The following is a 25141-nucleotide window of genomic DNA, read 5'->3' as shown; positions in this document are numbered from 1 at the left end:
CAAGTCAGGGTGTGGGCACAGGCCGAGCTCCTGATCCAGGTGTATCGCAGCCGACTGCTGCGGGATTAGGAGAGAGGCACGTTTCTGGCGTCCCCACATTCATCTCACAATTAATAGGTCCACGCGGTAGACCTTTATTAGAAAATGAGCAGTGTGAGCAGGTCCTGTCGTGGATGGCAGAAAGTGCATCCAGCAATCTATCGACCACCCAGAATTCTGCGCAGTCCACTGCTGCAACTCTGAATCCTCTGGCTGCTGCTCCTCCTTCCTCCCAGCCTCCTCACTCCATTACAATGACACATTCTGAGGAGCAGACAGACTCCCAGGAACTGTTCTCGGGCCCCTGCCCAGAATTGGCAGCAATGGTTCTGAATCCTCTCCCACTGGAGGAGTTTGTCCTGACCGATGCCCAACCTTTGGAAAGTTCCCGGGTTCCGGGAGATGAGGCTGGGGACTTCCGGCAACTGTCTCAAGAGCTTTCAGTGGGTGAGGAGGACAATGACAATGAGACACAGTTGTCTATCACTCAGGTAGTAGTAATTGGAGTAAGTCCGAGGAAGGAGCGCACAGAGGATTCGGAGGAAGAGCAGCAGGACGATGAGGTGACTGACCCCACCTGGTTTGCTATGCCTACTGAGGGCAGGTCTTCAGAGGGGGAGGCAAGTGCAGCAGCAGGGCAGGTTGGAAGAGACAGTGCGGTGGCCAGGGGTAGAGGCAGGGCCAGACCAAATAATCCACCAACTGTTTCCCAAAGCGCCCCCTCGCGCCATGCCACCCTGCAGAGGCCGAGGTGCTCAATGGTCTGGCAGTTTTTCACTGAGAGTGCAGACGACCGACGAACAGTGGTGTGCAACCTTTGTCGCGCCAAGATCAACCGGGGAGCCACCACCACCAGCCTCACCACCACCAGCATGCGCAGACATATGATGGCCAAGCACCCCACAAGGTGGGACGAAGGCCGTTCACCGCCTCCGGTTTGCACCGCTGCCTCTCCTCCTGTGCCCCAACCTGCCACTGAGATCCAACCCCCCTCTCAGGACACAGGCACTACCGTCTCCTGGCCTGCACCCACACCCTCACCTCCGCTGTGCTCGGCCCCATCCACCAATGTCTCTCAGCGCACCGTACAGCCGTCGCTAGCGCAAGTGTTGGAGCGCAAGCGCAAGTACGCCGCCACGCACCCGCACACTGAAGCGTTAAACGTGCACATAACCAAATTTATCAGCTTGGAGATGCTGCCGTATAGGGTTGTGGAAACTGAGTCTTTCAAAGCATGATGGCGGCGGCGGCCCCACGCTACTTAGTTCCCAGTCGCCACTACTTTTCCCGATGTGCCGTCCCAGCCCTGCACGACCACGTCTCCCGCAACATTGTACGCGCCCTCACCAACACGGTTACTGCCAAGGTCCACTTAACAACGGACACGTGGACAAGCACAGGCGGGCAGGGCCACCATATCTCCCTGACGGCACATTGGGTGAATTTAGTGGAGGCTGGGACAGAGTCAGAGCCTGGGACCGCTCACGTCCTACCCACCCCCAGAATTGCGGGCCCCAGCTCGGTGGTGGTATCTGCGGCGGTGTATGCTTCCTCCACTCAACCACCCTCCTACGCAACCTCTGTCTCGCAATCAAGATGTGTCAGCAGCAGCACGTTGCCAGCAGTCGGTGTCGCGCATCGTGGCAGCACAGCGGTGGGCAAGCGTCAGCAGGCCGTGCTGAAACTACTCAGCTTAGGAGAGAAGAGGCACACGGCCCACGAACTGCTGCAGGGTCTGACAGAGCAGACCGACCGCTGGCTTGCGCCGCTGAGCCTCCAACCGGGCATGGTCGTGTGTGACAACGGCCGTAACCTGGTGGCGGCTCTGCAGGTCGGCAGCCTCACGTACGTGCCATGCCTGGCCCATGTCTTTAATTTGGTGGTTCAGCGCTTTCTGAAAAGCTACCCACGCTTGTCAGACCTGCTCGGAAAGGTACGCCGGCTCTGCGCACATTTCCGCAAGTCCCACACGGACGCTGCCACCCTGCGCACCCTGCAACATCGGTTTCATCTGCCAGTGCACCGACTGCTGTGCGACGTGCCCACACGGTGGAACTCTGCGCTCCACATGTTGGCCAGGCTCTATGAGCAGCATAGAGCTATAGTGGAATACCAACTCCAACATGGGCGGCGCAGTGGGAGTCAGCCTCCTCAATTCTTTACAGAAGAGTGGGCCTGGTTGGCAGACATCTGCCAGGTCCTTGGAAACTTTGAGGAGTCTACCCAGATGGTGAGCGGCGATGCTGCAATCATTAGCGTCACCATTCCTCTGCTATGCCTCTTGAGAAGTTCCCTGCAAAGCATAAGGGCAGACGCTTTGCGCTCGGAAACAGAGGCGGGGGAAGACAGTATGTCGCTGGATAGTCAGAGCACCCTCCTGTCTATATCTCAGCGCGTTGAGGAGGAGAAGGAGGAGCATGAGGAGGATGAGGAGGAGGGGGAAGAGACAGCTTGGCCCACTGCTGAGGGTACCCATGCTGCTTGCCTGTCATCCTTTCAGCATGTATGGCCGGAGGAGGAGGAGGAGGAGGATCCTGAAAGTGATCTTCCTAGTGAGGACAGCCATGTGTTGCGTACAGGTACCCTGGCACACATGGCTGACTTCATGTTAGGATGCCTTTCTCGTGACCCTCGCGTTACACGCATTCTGGCCACTACGGATTACTGGGTGTACACACTGCTCGACCCACGGTATAAGGAGAACCTTTCCACTCTCATACCCGAAGAGGAAAGGGGTTCGAGAGTGATGCTGTACCACAGGACCATGGCGGACAAACTGATGGTAAAATTCCCATCCGACAGCGCTAGTGGCCGAAGGCGCAGTTCCAAGGGCCAGGTAGCAAGGGAGGCGCAGAGATCAGGCAGCATGTACAGCACAGGCAGGGGAACACTCTCTAAGGCCTTTGACAGCTTTCTGGCTCCCCAGCCAGACTGTGTCACCGCTCCCCAGTAAAGGCTGAGTCGGCGGGAGCACTGTAAAAGGATGGTGAGGGAGTACGTAGCCGATCGCACGATCGTCCTCCGTGATGCCTCTGCCCCCTACAACTACTGGGTGTCGAAGCTGGACACGTGGCCTGAACTCGCGCTGTATGCCCTGGAGGTGCTTGCTTGTCCTGCGGCTAGCGTCTTGTCAGAGAGGGTGTTTAGTGCGGCTGGGGGAATCATCACAGATAAGCGTACCCGCCTGTCAACCGACAGTGCCGACAGGCTTACACTCATCAAGATGAACAAAGCCTGACTTCCCAGACTTCTCTTCTCCACCAGCGAACAGCAGCGATACCTAAACCATACGTAGGCTGCACCCGCGGATTGAAGCATTGTTCTCTATCACCATCAAAAACGTGGACCTTTTAGCTTCATCAATCTGTGTATAATATTCCTCCTCCTCCTCCTGCTCCTCCTCCTGAAACCTGACGTAATCACACCGAACGGGCAATTTTTCTTAGGCCCACAAGGCTCAGTCATATAATTTTTGTAAACAATTTTTATACGTTTCAATGCTCATTAAAGCGTTGAAACTTGCACCTGAACCAATTTTTATTTTAACTGGGCTGCCTCCAGGCCTAGTTACAAATTAAGCCACATCAACCAAAGCGATTAATGGGTTTCACCTGCCCTTTTGGTTGGGCATGGGCAATTTTTCTGACGTACATTAGTACTGTTGGTACACCAATTTTTTGGGGCCCTCGCCTACAGTGTAATGCAATTAATTTTTTGCCCACCTGCATTAAAGCTGACGTTACATCACCTGTGCTGGGCACTGCAATGGGATATATTTATGTACCGCCGGTGGGTTCCAGGGAGCCATACATGCTGTGGGTCCACAGGGAGTTGTAACTGCATGTGTCCACTTCTAAAGAACCCCAGTCTGACTGGCGCATGCAGCGTGGGCCGAAGCCCACCTGCATTTAATCGGACGTTACCTCAGCTGTGATGGGCACTGCAATGGGATACATTTATGTACCGTCGGTGGGTTCCAGGGAGCCACCCATGCTGTGGGTCCACAGGGAGTTGTAACAGCATGTGTCCACTTCTAAAGAACCCCAGTCTGACTGGGGCATGCAGTGTGGGCCGAAGCCCACCTGCATTTAATCGGACGTTACCTCAGCTGTGATGGGCACTGCAATGGGATACATTTATGTACAGCCGGTGGGTTCCAGGGAGCCACCCATGCTGTGGGTGCACACGAAATTCCTATTGCGGAGTTGTACCTGCCTGTGACTATTTATAAAAAACCGCGGTCTGACTGGGGCATGCAGACACCTTGACAGCATGAATAGTGTGTGGCACATAGGTTCCCCATTGCTATGCCCAGGTTTGCAGCTCCTGATGGCGGTGGCACAGGATTATATTTCTCATTGCTTCTGTACAGCATTGTGGGCTATCGCCCCGCCCCTTTTAAAGAGGGTCGCTGCCTAGCTGTGCCAACCCTCTGCAGTGTGTGCCTGCGGTTCCTCCTCATGGCAGACGCACTTATAAATAGACAGGAGGGTGGTGTGGCATGAGTGTAGCTGAAGGCTGTGCAGGGACACTTTGGTGTGCGCTGTGGACACTGCGTCGTGCGGGGGGGGGGGGTGTTGGGCAGCATGTAACCCAGGAGAAGTGGCAGCGGAGTGTCATGCAGGCAGTAGAGATGAGCGAACGTACTCGTCCGAGCTTGATACTCGTTCGAGTATTAGCGTGTTCGAGATGCTCGTTACTCGTAACGAGTACCACGCGATGTTCGGGTTACTTTCAATTTCATCTCTGAGACGTTATCGCGCTTTTCTGGCCAATTGAAAGACAGGGAAGGCATTACAACTCCCCCCTGCGACGTTCAAGCCCTATACCACCCCCCTGCAGTGAGTGGCTGGCGACATCTGGTGTCACCCGAGTATAAAAATCGGCCCCTCCCGCGGCTCGACTCAGATGCGTTGTGACATAGCTGAGGGACAGTGCTATCGTGTTGGAGCTGCTGTAGGGAGAGTGTTAGGAGTTAGTGTAGGCTTCAAGAACCCCAACGGTCCTTCTTAGGGCCACATCTAACCGTGTGCAGTACTGTGGAGGCTGCTTTTTGCAGTGTTGCACTTTTTTTTTTTTTTGGTATATCGGCCGTGCAGAGCATTGCGCCCTGCAGTAATACTACAGGGACAGAAGTGGTGATTAGGCAGGGAGAGTGTTAGGAGTGATTGTAGGCTTCAAGAACCCCAACGGTCCTTCTTAGGGCCACATCTAACCGTGTGCAGTACTGTGGAGGCTGCTTTTTGCAGTGTTGCACATTTTTTATTTTTTGGTATATCGGCCGTGCAGAGCATTGCGCCCTGCAGTAATACTACAGGGACAGAATTGTGTAGGCAGGGCCAGAAGACATATATTATTGATTGAATATACGCAGTTGGCCTTTTCCAAAAAATATTGGGCAAAAAATCTATTTGGCCTGCCTGTCACTGTGCTCAGTGTTCTGGGTCCGTGTGTGCTGGGGGTAGTAGTTCTACAAATAAATACACAGGCAGCTAAGTGTTACAGCAGGCGTGCGCCAAATTATTTCCTGGCTCAGAAATCACCGCTCTGTTGCAGTTAATAACAGTGCGACACTCTGCAGTTCTGTGACGCACTCCAGGGACAGAATTGTGGAGGCAGGGACAGAAGACATATATTATTCCTTGAATATACGCAGTGGTCCTTTTCTAAAAAATATTGGGCAAAAAATCTATTTGGCCTGCCTCTCACTGTGCTGCTCAGTGTTCTGTGTCCGTGTGTGCTGGGTGTAGTAGTTCTACAAATAAATACGCAGGCAGCTAAGTGTTACAGCAGGCGTGCGCCAAATTATTTCCTGGCGTTCCGTAAACGAAGTCAGCCTCCAAGCACAGGCCAATAAGCGGCACATTTAATTACAGCGTTCTGTTTCTGCACTACTGCTAATACACCATGCTGAGGGGTAGGGGTAGGCCTATGGCACGTGGACGCGGGCGAGGACGCGGAGGCCCAAGTCAGGGTGTGGGCCCAGGCCGATCCAGTGCGGTGGCCAGGGGTAGAGGCAGGGCCAGACTGAATAATCCACCAACTGTTTCCCAAAGCGCCCCTTCGCGCCATGCCACCCTGCAGAGGTCAAGGTGCTCTACGGTGTGGCAGTTTTTCACAGAGACGCCTGACGACCGACGAACAGTGGTGTGCAACCTATGTCGCGCCAAGATCAGCTGGGGAGGCACCACCACCAGCATGCGCAGGCATATGATGGCCAAGCACCCCACAAGGTGGGACGATGCCCGTTCACCGCCTCCGGTTTGCACCACTGCCTCTCCCCCTGTGCCCCAACCTGCCACTGAGATCCAACCCCCCTCTGAGGACACAGGCAGTACCGTCTCCTGGCCTGCACCCACACCCTCACCTCCGCTGTCCTCGGCCCCATCCAGCAATGTCTCTCAGCGCAGCGTCCAGACGTCGCTAGCGCCACTGTTTGAGCGCAAGCGCAAGTACGACGCCACGCACCCACACGCTCAAGCGTTAAACGTGCACATTGCAAAATTGATCAGCCTAGAGATGCTGCCGTATAGGCTTGTGGAAACGGAGGCTTTCAAAAGCATGATGGCGGCGGCGGCCCCGCGCTACTCGGTTCCCAGTCGGCACTACTTTTCCCGATGTGCCGTCCCAGGCCTGCACGACCACGTCTCCCGCAACATTGTACGCGCACTCACCAACGCGGTTACTGCCAAGGTCCACTTAACAACAGACACGTGGACAAGCACAGGCGGGCAGGGCCACTATATCTCCCTGACGGCACATTGGGTGAATTTAGTGGAGGCTGGGACAGAGTCAGAGCCTGGGACCGCTCACGTCCTACCCACCCCCAGAATTGTGTGCCCCAGCTCGGTGGTGGTATCTGCGGGGGTGTATGCTTCCTCCACTAAACCACCCTCCTCCTCCTCCTACGCAACCTCTGTCTCGCAATCAAGATGTGTCAGCAGCAGCACATCGCCAGCAGTCGGTGTCACGCGGCGTGGCAGCACAGCGGTGGGCAAGCGTCAGCAGGCCATGCTGAAACTACTCAGCTTAGGAGAGAAGAGCCACACGGCCCACGAACTGCTGCAGGGTCTGACAGAGCAGACGGACCGCTGGCTTGCGCCGCTGAGCCTCCAACCGGGCATGGTCGTGTGTGACAACGGCCGTAACCTGGTGGCGGCTCTGCAGCTCGGCAGCCTCACGCACGTGCCATGCCTGGCCCATGTCTTTAATTTGGTGGTTCAGCGCTTTCTGAAAAGCTACCCCCACTTGTCATACCTGCTCGGAAAGGTGCGCCAGCTCTGCGCACATTTCCGCAAATCCCACACGCACGCTGCCACCCTGCGGACACTGCAACATCGGTTTAATCTGCCAGTGCACCGACTGCTGTGCGACGTGCCCACACAGTGGAACTCTACGCTCCACATGTTGGCCAGACTCTATGAGCAGCGTAGAGCTATAGTGGAATACCAACTCCAACATGGGCGGCGCAGTGGGAGTCAGCCTCCTCAATTATTTACAGAAGAGTGGGCCTGGTTGGCAGCCATCTGCCAGGTCCTTGGAAACTTTGAGGAGTCTACCCAGATGGTGAGCAGGGATGCTGCAATCATTAGCGTCACCATTCCTCTGCTATGCCTCTTGAGAAGTTCCCTGAAAAGCATAAGGGCAGACGCTTTGGAATCAGAAACGGAGGCGGGGGAAGACAGTATGTCGCTGGATAGTCAGAGCAACCTCATGTCTATATCTCAGCGCGTTGAGGAGGAGGGGGAGGAGCATGAGGAGGAGGGGGAAGAGACAGCTTGGCCCACTGCTGAGGGGACAGATGCTGCTTGCCTGTCATCCTTTCAGCGTGTATGGCCAGAGGAGGGGGAGGAGCATGAGGAGGAGGGGGAAGAGACAGCTTGGCCCACTGCTGAGGGTACAGACGCAGCTTGCCTGTCAACCTTTCAGCGTGTATGGCCGGAGGAGGAGGATCCTGAAAGTGATCTTCCTAGTGAGGACAGCCATGTGTTGCATACAGGTACCCTGGCACACATGTCTGACTTCATGTTAGGATGCCTTTCTCGTGACCCTCGCGTTACACGCATTCTGGCCACTACGGATTACTGGGTGTACACACTGCTCGACCCACGGTATAAGGAGAGCCTTTCCACTCTCATTCCCAAAGAGGAAAGGGGTTCGAGAGTGATGCTATACCACAGGGCGCTGGTGGACAAACTGATGGTAAACTTCCCATCCGACAGCGCTAGTGGCCGAAGGCGCATTTCCGCGGCCCAGGTAGCAGGGGAGGCGCAGAGATCAGGCAGCATGTACAGCGCAGGCAGGGGAACACTCTCTAAGGCCTTTGACAGCTTTATGGCTCCCCAGCAAGACTGTGTCACCGGTCCCCAGTCAAGGCTGAGTTGGCGGGAGCACTGTAAAAGGATGGTGAGGGAGTACGTAGCCGATTGCACGACCGTCCTCGGTGACGCCTCTGCCCCCTACAACTACTGGGTCTTGAAGCTGGACACGTGGCCTGAACTCGCGCTGTATGCCCTGGAGGTGCTTGCTTGTCCTGCGGCTAGCGTCTTCTCAGAGAGTGTGTTTAGTGTGGCTGGGGGAATCATCACGGATAAGCGTACCCGCCTGTCAACCGACTGTGCCGACAGGCTTACACTCATCAAGATGAACAAAGCCTGGATTTCCCCAGACCTCTCTTCTCCACCAGCGGACAGCAGCGATACATAAACAATACGTAGGCTGCACCCGCGGATGGAAGCATCGTTCTCTATCACCATCCAAAACGAGGGCCCTTTTTGCTTCATCTATCTGTGTATAATATTCCTCCTCCTCCTCCTGCTCCTCCTCCTGAAACCTCACATAATCACGCCGAACTGGCAATTTTTCTTAGGCCCACAAGGCTCAGTCATATAATTTTTGTAAACAATTTTTATACGTTTCAATGCTCATTAAAGCGTTGAAACTTTCACCTCAACCAATTTTTATTTTAACTGGGCTGCCTCCTGGCCTAGTTACCAATTAAGCCACATTAACCAAAGCGATTGATGGGTTTCACCTGCCCTCTTGGTTGGGCATGGGCAATTTTTCAGAGGTACATTAGTACTGTTGATACACCAATTTTTGGGGGCCCTCGCCTACAGTGTAATCAAATTAATTTTTAGCCCACCTGCATTACAGCTGACGTTACATCAGCTGTGTTGGGCACTGCAATGGGATATATTTATGTACCGCCGGTGGGTTCCAGGGAGCCACCCATGCTGTGGGTCCACAGGGAGTTGTAAATGCATCTGTTTCCACTTCTAAAGAACCCCAGTCTGACTGGGGCATGCAGTGTGGGCCGAAGCCCACCTGCATTAAACATGACATTACTACCTCAGCTGTGTTGGGCAATGCAATGGGATATATTTATGTACCACCGGTGGCTTCCTGGCACCCACCCATGCTGTGGGTCCACAGGGAGTTGTAAATGCATCTGTTTCCACTTCTAAAGAACCCCAGTCTGACTGGGGCATGCAGTGTGGGCCAAAGCCCACCTGCATTAAACATGACATTACTACCTCAGCTGTGTTGGGCAATGCAATGGGATATATTTATGTACCACCGGTGGCTTCCTGGCACCCACCCATGCTGTGGGTCCACAGGGAGTTGTAAATGCATCTGTTTCCACTTCTAAAGAACCCCAGTTTGACTGGGGCATGCAGTGTGGGCCGAAGCCCATCTGCATTAAACATGACATTACTACCTCAGCTGTGTTGGGCAATGCAATGGGATATATTTATGTACCGCCGGTGGCTTCCTGGCACCCACCCATGCTGTGGGTCCACAGGGAGTTGTAAATGCATCTGTTTCCACTTCTAAAGAACCCCAGTCTGACTAGGGCATGCAGTATGGGCCGAAGCCCACCTGCATTAAGCACGACATTACATCAGCTGTGATGGGCACTGCAATGGGATATATTTATGTACCGCCGGTGGGTTCCAGGGAGCCACCCATGCTGTGGGTGCACACGGAATTTCTATTGCGGAGTTGTACCTGCCTGTGACTATATATAAAAAAACGCGGTCTGACTGGGGCATGCAGACACCTTGACAGAATGAATAGTGTGTGGCACATAGGTTCCCCATTGCTATGCCCACGTGTGCAGCTCCAGATGGAGGTGGCACAGGATTGGATTTCTCATTGCTTCTGTACAGCATTGTGGGCTATCGCCCGCCCCTTTTAAAGAGGGTCGCTGCCTAGCCGTGCCAACCCTCTGCAGTGTGTGCCTGCTTTTCCTGTGGCAGACGCACTTATAAATAGACATGAGGGTGGCGTGGCATGAGGGCAGCTGAAGGCTGGGCAGGGACAGTTTGGTGTGCGCTGTGGACACTGGGTCGTGGGGGGGGGGATTTGGCAGCATGTAACCCAGGAGAAGTGGCAGCGGAGTGTCATGCAGGCAGTGATTGTGCTTTGTTGGAGGTAGTGTGGTGCTTAGCTAAGGTATGCATTGCTAATGAGGGCTTTTCAGATGTTAAAGTTGTTGGGGGGGGGCCCACTCTTGCTGCTATTGTGGCTTAATAGTGGGACCTGGGAACTTGAGATGCAGCCCAACATGTAGCCCCTCGCCTGCCCTATCCGTTTCTGTGTTGTTCCCATCACTTTCTTGAATTGCCCCGATTTTCACAAATGAAAACCTTAGCGAGCATCGGCGATATACAAAAATGCTCGAGTCGCCCATTGACTTCAATGGGGTTCGTTACTCGAAACGAACCCTCGAGCATCGTGAAAATTTGTCTCGAGTAACGAGCACCCGAGCATTTTGGTGCTTGCTCGCTCATCTCTAGCAGGCAGTGATTGTGCTTTGTTGGAGGTTGTGTGGTGCTTAGCTAAGGTATGCATTGCTAATGAGAGCTTTTCAGAAGTAAAAGTTGTTGGGAGGGGGGGGGCACTCTTGCCGCTATTGTGGCTTAATAGTGGGACCTGGGAACTTGAGATGCAGCCCAACATGTAGCCACTCGCCTGCCCTATCCGTTGCTGTGTCGTTCCCATCACTTTCTTGAATTGCCCAGATTTTCACAAATGGAAACCTTAGCGAGCATCGGCGATCTACAAAAATGCTCGAGTCGCCCATTGACTTCAATGGGGTTCGTTACTCGAAACGAACCCTCGAGCATCGTGAAAATTTCGTCCCGAGTAACGAGCACCCGAGCATTTTGGTGCTTGCTCATCTCTAGTAAGAACCAAATCTAATATAGGGAATTGCTGGTTTATGTTATCCCATATAGTCATAATAGGTCAATGCATATTAGTAGCTAATTATGTCCGTGGGTTTAATCAGAATTTGGATTATTAATAAGTATAGATGGTTTTAATTAATGAGAAGATATTTGGGTTAGTGAATATATGAGAAGATATAATGGGGATTCTGAATTAACTTGGGGATGTTGATGATGAGGAATAAATATGGCCGTGAGTTTGTATTTATCAGGTTTTTCTATGCAATGTATTCTATATGTACAGTTTATTTGTATTATATGTATATAATTATGATTAAAAATAGAATGTATATTATAATAATTGAATTATGCAATGTGATCTATGTGATCAATATATGCAATGTGATCTATGTGATGGATATATACAATGTGATCTATGTGATGGATATATGCAATGTGATCTATGTGATCAATATATGCAATGTGATCTATGTGATGGATATATGCAATGTGATCTATGTGATGGATATATGCAATGTGATCTATGTGATGGATATATGCAATGTGATCTACGTGATGAATATATACAATGTGATCTATGTGATGGATATATGCAATGTGATCTATGTGATGGATATATGCAATGTGATCTATGTGATGGATATATGCAATGTGATCTATGTGATGGATATATACAATGTGATCTATGTGATGGATATATACAATGTGATCTATGTGATGGATATATGCGATGTGATCTATGTGATGAATATATGCAGTGTGATCTATGTGATGGACATATGCAATGTGTTCTATGTGATGAATATATGCAATGTGATCTATGTGATGGATATATGCCATGTTATCTATGTGATGGATATATGCAGTGTGATCTATGTGATGGATATATGCAATGTGATCTATGTGATGGATATATGCAATGTGATCTATGTGATGGATATATGCAGTGTGATCTATGTGATCAATATATGATGTGATCTATGTGATGGATATATACAATGTGATCTATGTGATGGATATATGCAATGTGATCTATGTTATGAATATATACAATGTGATCTATATGATGGATATATGCAATGTGATCTATATGATGGATATATGCAATGTGATCTATGTGATGGATATATGCAATGTGATCTATGTGATGGATGCATACAATGTGATCTATGTGATGGATATATGCAGTGTGATCTATGTGATGGATATATACAATGTGATCTATGTGATGAATATATACAATGTGATCTATATGATGGATATATGCAATGTGATCTATATGATGGATATATGCAATGTGATCTATGTGATGGATATATGCAATGTGATCTATGTGATGGATGTATACAATGTGATCTATGTGATGGATATATGCAGTGTGATCTATGTGATGGATATATACAATGTGATCTATGTGATGGATATATGCAATGTGATCTATGTGATGAATATATACAATGTGATCTATATGATGGATATATGCAATGTGATCTATATGATGGATATATGCAATGTGATCTATGTGATGGATATATGCAATGTGATCTATGTGATGGATGTATACAATGTGATCTATGTGATGGATATATGCAGTGTGATCTATGTGATGGATATATACAATGTGATCTATGTGATGGATATATGCAATGTCATCTGTGTGATGGATATATACAATGTGATCTATGTGATGGATATATACAATGTGATGAATATATACAATGTGATCTATGTGATGTAAATAAATAAATATACTTTACTACTATGATGAATTATTTATATGGCTTAACTTTTATTAATGTTAATTAAATGAATTGTTCAAGTTAAAACTTTTATGTGAAAAGGGGTCCCAAGTGTGGAAAATATAATAAACAGTTCTCACTCCCTTCTCCCCACTAATCACCGGCGGCTCGGGGTCTCCTCGCTGACATAATATGTACAGGCTGAGCTCTGCCATTGGCTGCAGCAGCGGGTTTACGGGTCGTCACTGCAGCTTGTAAACGTTATGTGAGTGAGGAGACTTGGAGCCGCTGGGAGTGGGGAGACACGAGTATGAGCTCTTTACTAGGTTTTTCACATGGGGACTCCTTTTTGCATAAAAGTTTAACCTTGTACAACCCCTTTAAGCGATTTACTGAAACTTTTTTAAGTATTTAGTATCAGCGCTGATTCATTATTTGCCAAAAGTGCCTCTAAGAGGAAAGAAATGTAACTTTTTGGGCAAATAATCACCATTGCACCTGATCTATTTGGGAATACTGCATATTTTTCAAGATTATATATTGTATGTATGAATAAATATGGAGATATTTGGGTGACGAGGAATAAATATGGCGCTGTGTTAATTTTTTTTATTGTATTTAGATAAATCTTTATTGGCATTTTTTTTATTTCTTCTTTTCTGTATAAAAGAGCTGATGTGACCTCCAGGTAAGCTATGAAATTATAGTGTTCAGTTACTATACAGGGAGGGACGGGACATATACACATAATGTAAAGATAGATCTATAGGGACATATACACATAATGTAATAACAGGTCTATAGGGACATTTACACATATGTACTGATACATCTATGGGGACATATACACATAATGTAAAGACAGGTCTATAGGGACATATACACATAATGTAATGACAGGTCTATAGGGACATTTACACATAATGTACTGACAGGTCTATAGGGACATTTACACATAATGTACTGACAGGTCTATAGGGACATATACACATAATGTACTGAAAGATCTATAGGGACATATACACATAATGTAGAGACAGGTCTTTAGGGGCATATACACATAATGTAGAGACATGTCTATAGGGACATATACACATAATGTACTGACAGGTCTATAGGGACATTTACACAGAATGTACTGACTGGTCTATAGGGACATATACACATAATGTACTGACTGGTCTATAGGGACATATACACATAATGTAGAGACAGGTCTATAGGGACATATACACATAATGTACTGACAGGTCTATAGGGGCATTTACACATAATGTAGAAACAGGTCTATAGGGACATATACACATAATGTACTGACAGGTCTATAGGGACATATACACATAATGTAATGAGAGGTCTATAGGGACATATACACATAATGTAATGAGAGGTCTATAGGGACATATACACATAATGTACTGACAGGTCTATAGGGACATTTACACATAATGTACTGACAGGTCTATAGGGACATTTACACATAATGTACTGACTGGTCTATAGGGACATATACACATAATATACTGACAGGTCTATAGGGACATATACACATAATGTACTGACAGGTCTATAGGGACATATACACATAATGTAATAAGAGGTCTATAGGGACATATACACATAATGTACTGACAGGTCTATAGGGACATATACACATAATGTAATGACAGGTCTATAGGGACATTTACACATAATGTACTGACTGGTCTATAGGGACTGCACTGGGATCTACATGTTTAATGCAGCTACCATGGAAGTGTTTGTCCTAATAATAATCCCTTTTTATTTCCCCTGTTAAGGATCATGGACGCCGTAGTTGGCATATTACAAACCTTGTTCAGAAGAGGCGACAGAGGACGGAAGAGGAAGAGGGATCCCAGTCCATGTGAGGAAGACCCTCAGAAAAGGAGGAGGGATGACCAGTCCCAACCACAGGAGGAGATGGCAGCGTTCTTCCGTGTCCTTGGTAAGACACATTGGGCCTTTCCAATGGTTGTAGTGTTGAACCAGGTACACATTATCCAATATGAAGCTGTCAGACTGCATTATGTCACTGATATTTTTTATATATTACAACAACTTTTGGTTTTTTGGCTTCAGTTTACACACAGTAGATTTCCTGCAGAATTGGTTGGGGATGCAAATTGCTGTTTTGCAGCAATGTACAGTACAATGTAAGTGAATGAGGTTTTCACGAACCCCATTCACTTGGTGCAGAAGAAATCATCCGTGGAGGAAAGTCGTGCTACAGATCTTCAAATCCACAGCTGCTCTATTTATTGCTGAAATGCTGCAGATTTCATCCCAGAATTAATTCACTGCAATGTAACAATTCCACCGCTGCTGCTTATTTCAGTGTTATGTGCCAGAGGAAGTCATGTAACTTTACTGGATTCACTACACAAATTGATACATTTATTGATGAAATCTTGATTTATTTTTTTCTAGAGGAAAAATACTTCTGGATGTTCCTCGCCTGTGATGGCTGCATGAAGATATCAGACAAGGTAATATCACAGAATATGCACCATACATACATATAGGGACTTAGGCTAATGTTATAGGCCTAGAGATACACCGCACTGTATAACCTGGTGACATAATAGTCATTATTAGATGTAACTATGAGATTTAACCATCCAGAGTAGGTATTATATTCTTTACTTGTTAGCAGTCGTAGCCTCTAACCGTCTTTCTTCTCCCACCAGTACCTCCTGGTGATGGTCCTCGTGTACTTCAGAAGAGCCGGACTAAGTACCGAGGAATATCGAAAGAACTTCTTCCCAGCTCTGTGAGTTTTTATTATAACATATATTTATATACATGCTGATGTATAAATATAAGTCATAAAGAAGGAAAGTGATATACTGAGAAGATTCCAGGATCCGGCAACATTACTTCTACTAGTGTTCATTAGCTCTCCCCTTTTCTCCAGGTCTTTCCTTCTTATATAGGAAATCCGCTCTACACTGTTCTGACTCGTTCTATCATCTTGTTTAATTTTTTTCTACCAGGTTCTTAGCCAACCAGATGGAAGAAGAACTCCCCTTTCGGTGGCAGATATACCCCTGGGCCTTAGGAGACACCTGGATGGAGAACACAGACCTTCTCTTCCAGCAACGGGACCAGCTGCTCTGCCGAATGGGATTTAGAGCTTGGGTGGACCGAACCACATGTGATCTGGTTAGTAGAAATAATATAAATTACTCCAGTCTTTGATGAAGAGTCAGTGGTGCTAATGATATTCATACACTGTTTAATTCTAGGTCATGGCAGAAGCCCCTTCCCATTGGGCATGGACAAGAGAGCGGCAGATGGATCACAGCTTGGCTATCCCCCTATTCAGGATGGACGAGGAAGACTTCATCATCAGGCCTTAGTCAGACGGGCGCTTTTTCGCGCGATTTGCGGATCGCATGACCGGTGCGCGCAAGTCGCCCGCAAATCGCCCGAAAATCTGCTCCTAGCCGCGTTTCATTAGAAACGGGCCGGAGCTGTCCAGCGCATTGCATTCAATGGAGACGGCAATACAGCCGTCTCCATTGAAAGCAATGCGCTGCGGGCGAGCCCGGGATGAATTGTCGGTAAGGGCTTAAATATATAAGCCCTTACCTGCAATTCATCCTAAAATGTGTAAAAATAAAAAAAAATTGTATACTCACCTGCCGGCAGCCGGAGCTCCGAGCGGCCGTCCTGCAGTGGGTGTGAAGGGGGTGTGAGTCAGACCTGCCCCCTGATTGGCTCAGCGCTGAGCCAATCAGAGGCATGCCTCACTCACACCCATTCATGAATGGATGTGAGTCAGACCTGCCCCTGATTGGCTCAGCGCTGAGAGGCAGCAGTCACTCACCCATTCATGAATTCATGAATGGGTGTGTGAGTGAAACCGGCCTCTGATTGGTCAGGCTGTGACCAATCAGAGGCAGATCATTCAGCAGGCGGGGATTTTAAAGCCCCGCCGGCTGAATAGTGCCGAGAAGCAGTTCAGGAGAACTGACAGCGGCCGCGGCTGGACTCCGGCTGCGGCGGAAAGGTGAGTATACAATTTTTTTTTATTTTAACACATTTTAGGATGAATTGCAGGGAAGGGTTTATATATTTAACCCCTTCCCGACAATTCACCCCGCGCACGCCGGCAGCCCATTGCTTTCAATGGAGCGGCTGTATTGCCGCTCCATTGAATTCAATGGGCAAACATCGTTCTTCTCTGCCACAGCTGTTACAGCTGTGGCAGAGAAGAATGATTTGTCTTCTATATGTTCTCAATGGGGTTGGCGCTGCTGCCGCCGGCCCCATTGAACGCATATAGAGAAAAGAACAGGAATCACAGATCGCAGATAGGTGCGATCTGCGATTTTTTGTTCTATAATTTATCGGACGAGCGCATAAAAAGCGCTCATGTGTCCGATACCATTGCAAAGCAATGGTTTTAAAAAATCGCCGGACGCATGCGCAAATCGCGGCTAAAAACGCCCGTCTGACTGAGCCCTCAGCGAGAAACGATTCAAGCATCCGTACTGCCTGCTCTGCAAGACCCTCCGCCGGTATCCATCGTTGAAGAAATTCTGCCAAGCAGAGGAGGATCCCGACACCAGCCTCGTCTGATGAAGACCGGTATCATTTTTATAATCACACACATACAAACACGGCTTATACTCATACATGTTCACACACACACATACACACACCGTACAGCCATAAACACATTCAATAAACACACCACAGATAGTCACATGCAGTCACCGTAGATAGTCACATGCAGTCACCGTAGATAGTCCCATGCAGTCACCGTAGATAGTCACACGCAGTCACCGTAGATAGTCACACGCAGTCACCGTAGATAGTCACACACCTTCACATTGCACACATTTTATAGTGTTACCTCCCTTAGTATGCCTGGAGGAAGGGCAGTACAGCAGCCATGGTTTCCCTGCAGGTTTCCTCCACTGGGGTTTTTCCTGTCCTGCGTGTTGCTGTACGCTCTTCGTGAGTGATGGGAGGCAACAACCAAAACATAAAAAATAAAAATAAATTTTACATTATTTAACTTACTATACTTGGTCTGAGTCATTTTTTTCTTTGTCTGTGTGTGTTAGTAGTAAAATCTAGTTTACAGGGGTCTGGTGTAATAATACTCCTATAGCCGGCTCAAGGTTGACTCATCCTTCCGAGGTTGGTAAAAGGAGTACCCAGCTTGGTGGGGGGGTAATAAATTACCTGAAAGCGCTGCGGAATAAGTTGATGCTATACAAAGAACAAGATTTATTTGATTTATTTCGACATGCTGAGGATTCGTTTTTCTAATTTCTAGCATTTGTACAGCTGAAAAAATTTCGCTACATATGAAGGAGATTTGCTAAATCTTATTCACTTGGCTTGTACTGTAAACGCTGTGGTATTTCCATAAGGACTACTGCAAGCCGAAATTCCGCAGCCGATTCTGCATGTGTGAAGGCAGCCTAATACTTTTGTATTTTTAGACCAAAAACATTGTAATAGAAGATTGATCCTCATTACATAACTACTCTCAAAGATTGACAAAATTAATAAGATAAGGCCGGTGTCACTCCTGCGTTAGAACCTCCTGGTCCCGTTGTAGATCCAGCTCAAAATACCAGAAGAAAAAGCTCTGCATACAGCACTTTTCCTCCATTCAGCAGCCGGGCAGCTTGGCGGAAACTAACGGGCTCCATTATAGTTAATGGGGACCATTCTGCGTTGTTCGGTTCCATCCCAAGATAACCGCTTGGCTGTGAGGATTCCCCTTTCCTGCTCAGTGCTGGCAAGCAGAACCCCCGAGTGCAGATGCCAATCCACCCTTACAGATACAAACATGACATGTATGTTAGTGCCGTGTATGATTGCAGTCTTGTTATGTAAGGAGGTAGTTAAAGTTAGGGCAGTAACTAGGATCAAACAGTTAGACATTAAATATAGTCAAAATCTTGTACTTAAAGGGGTTGTCCCGAGGCAGCAAGTGGGTCTATACACTTCTGTATGGCCATAATAATGCACTTTGTAATGTACATTGTGCATTAATTATGAGCCATACAGAAGTTATAAAAAGTTTTTTACTTACCTGCTCCGTTGCTAGCGTCCTCGTTCCCATGGAGCCGACTAATTTTTGGCCTCCGATGGCCAAATTAGCCGCGCTTGCGCAGTCCGGGTCTTCAGCAGTCTTCTATGGAGCCGCTCGTGCCAGAGAGCGGCTCCGTGTAGCTCCGCCCCGTCACGTGCCGATTCCAGCCAATCAGGAGGCTGGAATCGGCAGTGGACCGCACAGAAGAGCTGCGGTCCACGAAGACGGAGGATCCCGGCGGCCATCTTCAGCGGTAAGTATTGAAGTCACCGGACCGCCGGGATTCAGGTAAGCGCTGTGCGGGTGGTTTTTTTAACCCCTGCATCGGGGTTGTCTCGCGCCGAACGGGGGGGGGGTTTAAAAAAAAAAAAACCCGTTTCGGCGCGGGACATCTCCTTTAAAGCTATGCAAAACTTTTTTAAACAGTGCATTTTTTGCTATGAAAGCATGTTTATTTATGACTTTATTCATTTAGTTGCCTTTTTTTAATATTAGATTATTCGGATTTTTTGCATGCCTTAAACCACAGGTGTCAAACACAAGACCCGTGGGCCAAATCCGGCCCGCTGCTTCATTTTACATGGCTGTAGCAATTACCAGCTGGGGTGCCACAGCTTCCCGCTGGTAATCATGCCGGCAGCGCTGCTCCTCCTTCCGAGTCCCCTGCTCCTCAGTTCCACAGGAGAGGACTCAGGGAGGAAGCTTGCCGGGTGCACATACTGATGTCATTGTGCATCTGGGCTCAGCGCAAGCAGAGGGGGAGCGGCGCTGACAGCAAGGAGGTGGTAAGTATATGGGTTGGGGAGGGAACTATTATTACTGAGGGAGGTTAATATTACTGAGGGAGGTTAATATTACTGAAGGGGGTTAACATTACTGAAGGGGGTTAACATTACTGAAGGGGGTTAACATTACTGAAGGGGGTTAACATTACTGAGGAGTGTTAACATTACTGAGGAGTGTTAATATTACTGAGGGGGTTAATATTACTGAGGGGGTTAATATTACTGAGGGGGTTAATATTACTGAGGGGGGTTAATATTACTGACCGGGGTTAATATTACTGACCGGGATAATTTTATAACCGAGGGGGGCTAATATTGCTGAGGGAGATAATATTGCTGAGGGGGATAATATTACTGTGGGGTTATTAGTACTGAGGGGGGCTAATATTATTACTGTGGGGGTCGCTATTACTACTGGCACCACTGTGGGGTACCCTGTTACTACTGAGGCCACTGTTGGGCTCACTATTACTACTGGGGCCACTGTGGGGCTCGCTATTACTACTGGGGCCACTGTGGGGCTCGCTATTACTACTGGGGCCACTGTGGGGGTAGTTATTACTAATCTGGCCACTGTGGGGGTCACTATTACTAATTGGGCCACGGTTGGGTCGCTATTACTAATTGGGACATTATGGGGGTCAATATTATTACTGGGGCCACTATGAGAATCACTATTTTTACTGGGGCCACTATCAGAGTCACTATTTTTACTGGGCAATATATAGAATAGGTATCTAGCAGCACAAAATGAAACAAAATCCACACCTGTAGTTGGATCTCTTGTTGATGCAGCAGCCACAAACGGATCAGACCATTTCCGTGAAGATTAGCAATAAACGATGAGATATGGCGGCATCCAGGTATATTGAAAAACACAATCCTTTATTCTCCCATGATAAAAACAGCAACGTTTCGGTCCCGAACCAGGACCTTTGTCAAGCTTGCTGTTTTTATCATGGGAGAATAAAGGATTGTGTTTTTCAATATACCTGGATGCCGTCATATCTCATCGTTTATCACTATTTTTACTGGGGTCACTATCACTGTCACTTTGACTACTGCGACCACTATAAGGGTCACTATTAGGGCTCGTTCACACAGACGTAATCGTATTTCGGTCGTTCAAATACGCTGCGTATTTGCGCAATTGAAAATTGCTTATGCCTGCATATTTGGGCACGCAAGAAAGAACGCAGATGGGCCCACTGAAATGGTGTGCAAATATGCAGTGTATACACAGGTTTACTGCGCATTCACCACTTATTTGCGTGGTCCATTCACTTCAATGTCCTATCGGGGTGCGTAGTAACAAAATAGGTCATGCTGTATGAAAATATACATCATGTGAATAAACTCATTGAAATCAATGGCTTCTATTTACTGCATATTATGCATGCAAATACGCTTGTGTGAACAGGCCCTCACTATACTGTCTTACAATCGGCCCTTTGAAGGTGACCATAAGGCTGATGTGGCCCTCGGTGAAAAGGAGTTTGACACCCCTGCCCTAAACCAAACCCTCTTTACTCCACCTGATAACATGGTCCCTGTCCTCGCTGACTGCAGTTCCTGCTAGCCGTAATCAACTGGCAGCTGCAGTCATCCCGATTCAGCGACCACATGACCATTGTCAATGTGTATAGCATCCCTCACTCTCCACCTCGCTATACCGTGCACATCTCCAGCCCCTTTACCTTCTGTATCACCCCATTACTTGTAGTATGTAAGCTCGTTGGAGCAGGACCCTCACCGCTACTGTTTCCATCAATGGATTACTTCATGTAACTGTGGTTTTGTTTTTATTCCCCCTGTCCTGTAAGCGCTGCGGAATATGTTGGCGCTATAGAAATAAAGATTATTATTATTAAGTAGATTGTAACATATTGTGTTTTTCCATTGACGTATTGGAGATGGATATTTTCCACATGTACATACGTCTGCTTTATGACTGATTGTATAAATATGAATGCTCGGTTTATGTTTCTGTTCTGTGTGTATTGTATCATTGGTGGTGTCTATTGGTATTTGATGAAGACTTGGAACTTGCAAGAAATTTAAATAGCAAGAAACAAAAGCCATGTAATGTTACAATTCTTGTTCATTCCCTTGCACTCCAGTGCAATGACAAGGATGCCACAACATTTGACTACAATGACTGGTTATGGAAAGAGCAAAACTGGCTCTTCTATGTTTGGACCACAGTGTCAAAGTCCTGCGGCAGCCACTGGACAAAGTACAGTGTACCATCACTATGGATGCAATGTGACTGCAATCTGAATGCAGCGGCCAGGTTATGGAAAGAGCAAAACTGTCTGTTCTATGTTTCCATAACACACAGCGCTGTGGAATATGTTGGCGCTATACAAATAACAAGATATATTTTATTTATAACACTCGTAAAAGAAAATGGGAATTAAGGAAACAGTGTAACACAGCAATCTATGCTGTTTCCATGACTTCTGAGATGCGCAAACTGTGTAGATTACTGTGACATGCTTTTTACACAACTCCTGTTCACTTTAATGGGGCCTTATGGAAGCTGTGTAAAATAACCAGTTTGGCTGTTTTTGTAATCCCAGTCACCTCAGACATATCCTGTGGATATGCCATAAATGTCTGAGATGGAAATATCCATCCGAGCCAAATTGTACGAGTATACACGACATGCCAAAAGTCATGGGACAGGAACGAATATTGTGTAGGACTCCCTCTAGCTCTGTGGTATTTATAGGGATCTGACTGCAAATATGCGGCTTTACAACATCCCAAAAATGCTTGATTGAGCTCATATTGGGTGAACATGCAGACAACGCCATTTGTAGAAACTCTCCAGAATGCTTGTCAAACTAATTCTGGATAACTTGGACCCCATACAATAGAGCATTATCTTGCTGGAACATTCCATCATTCTGGGGGTACGTGAAATCCATGAAGGGCTGCAAATTGTCACCAAGCAGTGAATTGAAGCGGGCACTTCTAGACATGTTTAAGCAGACCAGTAGAACTCATCCCATTCAATGAGAACACACCCCACACCAGTATAAAACCATGGCTTAATAGCGTCTGTGCCACACACGAACTCTAACAGCAGCAAAATAATTGATAGTGTGACACATCGGATCACACACCGATTTGGTGTTAAAGGCACTCTGGTGGGTCTTCTGCTCTTATACCCATGGATCCCGTCACTTCATCATCAATTTACATATGGCTATCCCATGCCTTTTTGACATGTGAGTGCACAAAGAACAGTTCAAGACAAGTGTACTGAAATGCCGCCACCAATACATTGTCAATGATGTCACTGATGCCTTCTCACTTGAAGTCACTGAATCTGGGAAGACTGCTGCAGTATTGCTATAGCTAGTTCATAGTCCTCAATGGCTTCTTTAGCGAGTCCCATTTTTCCTCTTATGTCCGCTCTTAGCTTGTACATCAAGGGATCTCCAGGTTGAAGAATCAAAGCTGTAAAAAAACAAAGCATGGTGAGGTCCCCATTAACCCTGTACTACTGTTGGTTGGCACCAACGTATACCAATTTCGTATATAGGTGCCTTCCTTTTGTTACATGAGCTATCCACTCATATGGGGCTTTTTTTCCTAGCATCTTTTATTACTAGCTCAATATAGAGCTGCCCTTGTATGTGTATGTTTGTCTATGTTACGTCGTGTCTTTAAGGCACCCTGAGGTTTTAAAATACTATTTAATAAAAGTTACGTTTTAGGAATACATTCAGTGAATATTTCCAAAAAAGTCTTTCTCGGTATTCCACTGCCTCTGTGAGTTCTACCATGATGACCAAAGAGTCTATTTACTAAATTTCCCTAGCAGGTATAGTCTCATTTCTACATTAAGCATGAATTAAAGTGAAAGACATCTTAAGCAAATCCATAATATAATTTAGTATTTCTAGCTGTCTGTTTAGTTTGTATGGAGCAGAAAACCAGTTTTGGAAGACATCCTATGCATGCAGACAGGGAAGATGGAGGAATGTGAATTAGGGAATTGTTCAGCCTTTCTTTGTTATATCTTTGATAGTTGATGGAATGTAAATCCACACTTCAGTTTAAGCTAGTAGTATAGGATTATAGTTAGAGGGCTATTCCATTTTATAAAGTGATGGCATATCCCTAGGATATCCCTACCTCTGGGACCTCCACCGATCATGACAATGAAGAGGTCATAGAGCTAGTGTAGTGCTGTCTCCCATTCCCTTTTTTCCTGCCTTGCCGGGTGGCTGGTAAAGCTGCTATGCAAGAAAAACTTAGTAAGACACACAGCACTAAATCGAAGTTACTGCCTATCATTCTCTGAATTGGTGGGAGTCCAAGAAGTCAGACACTCACAGACCATACAGTGATGGCACTTCCTAAAGATATGGCATTATGGCTTGATCGGATAAGATAGAAATAACCCTACGGATACCACAAAATGTATGGTCTCAAAATAAATTCCATATCTGAAAGTCACTTCAAGGGCTCAGTCACACAGGCGCATCCGGGCGCCAGTGTTACTGCACGAAGAAGACGGCTGCACTGCAGGTGCTAACGACTCTCCGCACCGCTGGAAGAAAGAACACATGACCGGCAATGGAGCCGGTTACATGTTCTTTCTTCCGGCAGTGCAGAGAGTCGTCTGCACCTGCAGTGCGGCCCTCTTATCCTGCAGGAATACGGGTGCATCGGCGCCTGGATGCGCCCGTGTGCCGGAGCCCTAAAATAAAGACATTACTTGAAATCTTGAAAAATGTGCTTTTTCTTAATTAGGGTAGAAGAGATGAGTTCTGTTACCTTGAGATATGTCACTTTCAGCTTGCTGGTATTCACACACAGTGTTATGCAAAGTAGCACGATTGAAATATGCAGCAGAAGATACTGGACAGAGGTCTATGACCTTCTGAAAATCCTCCAGTGCTCCTTGCACATGTTTTAAAAGCATATTTGTGATCCCACGGTTCAAGACAGCTGATTCATTCTCAGGATCCAATTCTATGGCTTGAGAGTAGTAGTGTTTAGCCTGAAAAGTATACAAATTAGTTTGTGAAGTGCATTAATGATGTGTGATCAGCATCTTCAGCTGAAACAAGGTAATGATTAAAATGACTCCGTGAAGCTGAACAAAGCAGATGTGGGAAAAGTCACAATTACATAATAAATGTATGACACAATATGAAAATATTTGGGGGAATTGTGCCTGCAAATGCAATGCATAACAGCAGAAATGTATTGTAGGGATGGGCTGTGTACCAGGAAAGCTTCATCTTACTCATTTTACCCATTTCAGGTAAAAACAAAAAGGTC

At 47.1% G+C, this 25141-nt stretch overlaps 2 protein-coding genes across 5 annotated transcripts in view; one reads left to right on the top strand and one right to left on the bottom strand.

The window, feature by feature from the left end:
* TTC6 (tetratricopeptide repeat domain 6) overlaps window positions 1–25141 on the bottom strand; it is a 252004-nt gene that overhangs the window by 6759 nt on the left and 220104 nt on the right. Inside the window, exons 31-33 of one of the 4 annotated variants that reach the window (XM_066608455.1) lie at window positions 24632–24857; window positions 23160–23305; window positions 17616–17955 (exon numbers count right to left, since the gene is read on the bottom strand). In XM_066608455.1, coding sequence (XP_066464552.1) covers window positions 23166–23305; window positions 24632–24857 — 366 coding nt within the window. In that variant the 3' untranslated portion in view covers window positions 17616–17955; window positions 23160–23165. Of the gene's footprint in view, window positions 1–17615; window positions 17956–18256; window positions 18792–20834; window positions 23306–24631; window positions 24858–25141 lie in introns of those variants that run through there. The other 3 variants (XM_066608456.1, XR_010793217.1, XM_066608454.1) reach the window with 3 other exon arrangements.
* On the top strand, window positions 14837–16355 carry LOC136633042 (speedy protein 1-B-like). Its single transcript, XM_066608458.1, has 5 exons — window positions 14837–14939; window positions 15422–15480; window positions 15682–15764; window positions 15988–16156; window positions 16240–16355. The coding sequence occupies exons 1-5, from the start codon at window positions 14915–14917 to the stop codon at window positions 16351–16353; spliced, it is 450 nt and encodes a 149-aa protein (XP_066464555.1). The 5' UTR covers window positions 14837–14914; the 3' UTR covers window positions 16354–16355.

The sequence above is a fragment of the Eleutherodactylus coqui genome, chromosome 6, assembly GCF_035609145.1.
Source record: "Eleutherodactylus coqui strain aEleCoq1 chromosome 6, aEleCoq1.hap1, whole genome shotgun sequence".
Taxonomy (NCBI): Eukaryota; Metazoa; Chordata; class Amphibia; order Anura; family Eleutherodactylidae; genus Eleutherodactylus; species Eleutherodactylus coqui.
This window is presented reverse-complemented; position numbering and strand designations above follow the sequence as displayed.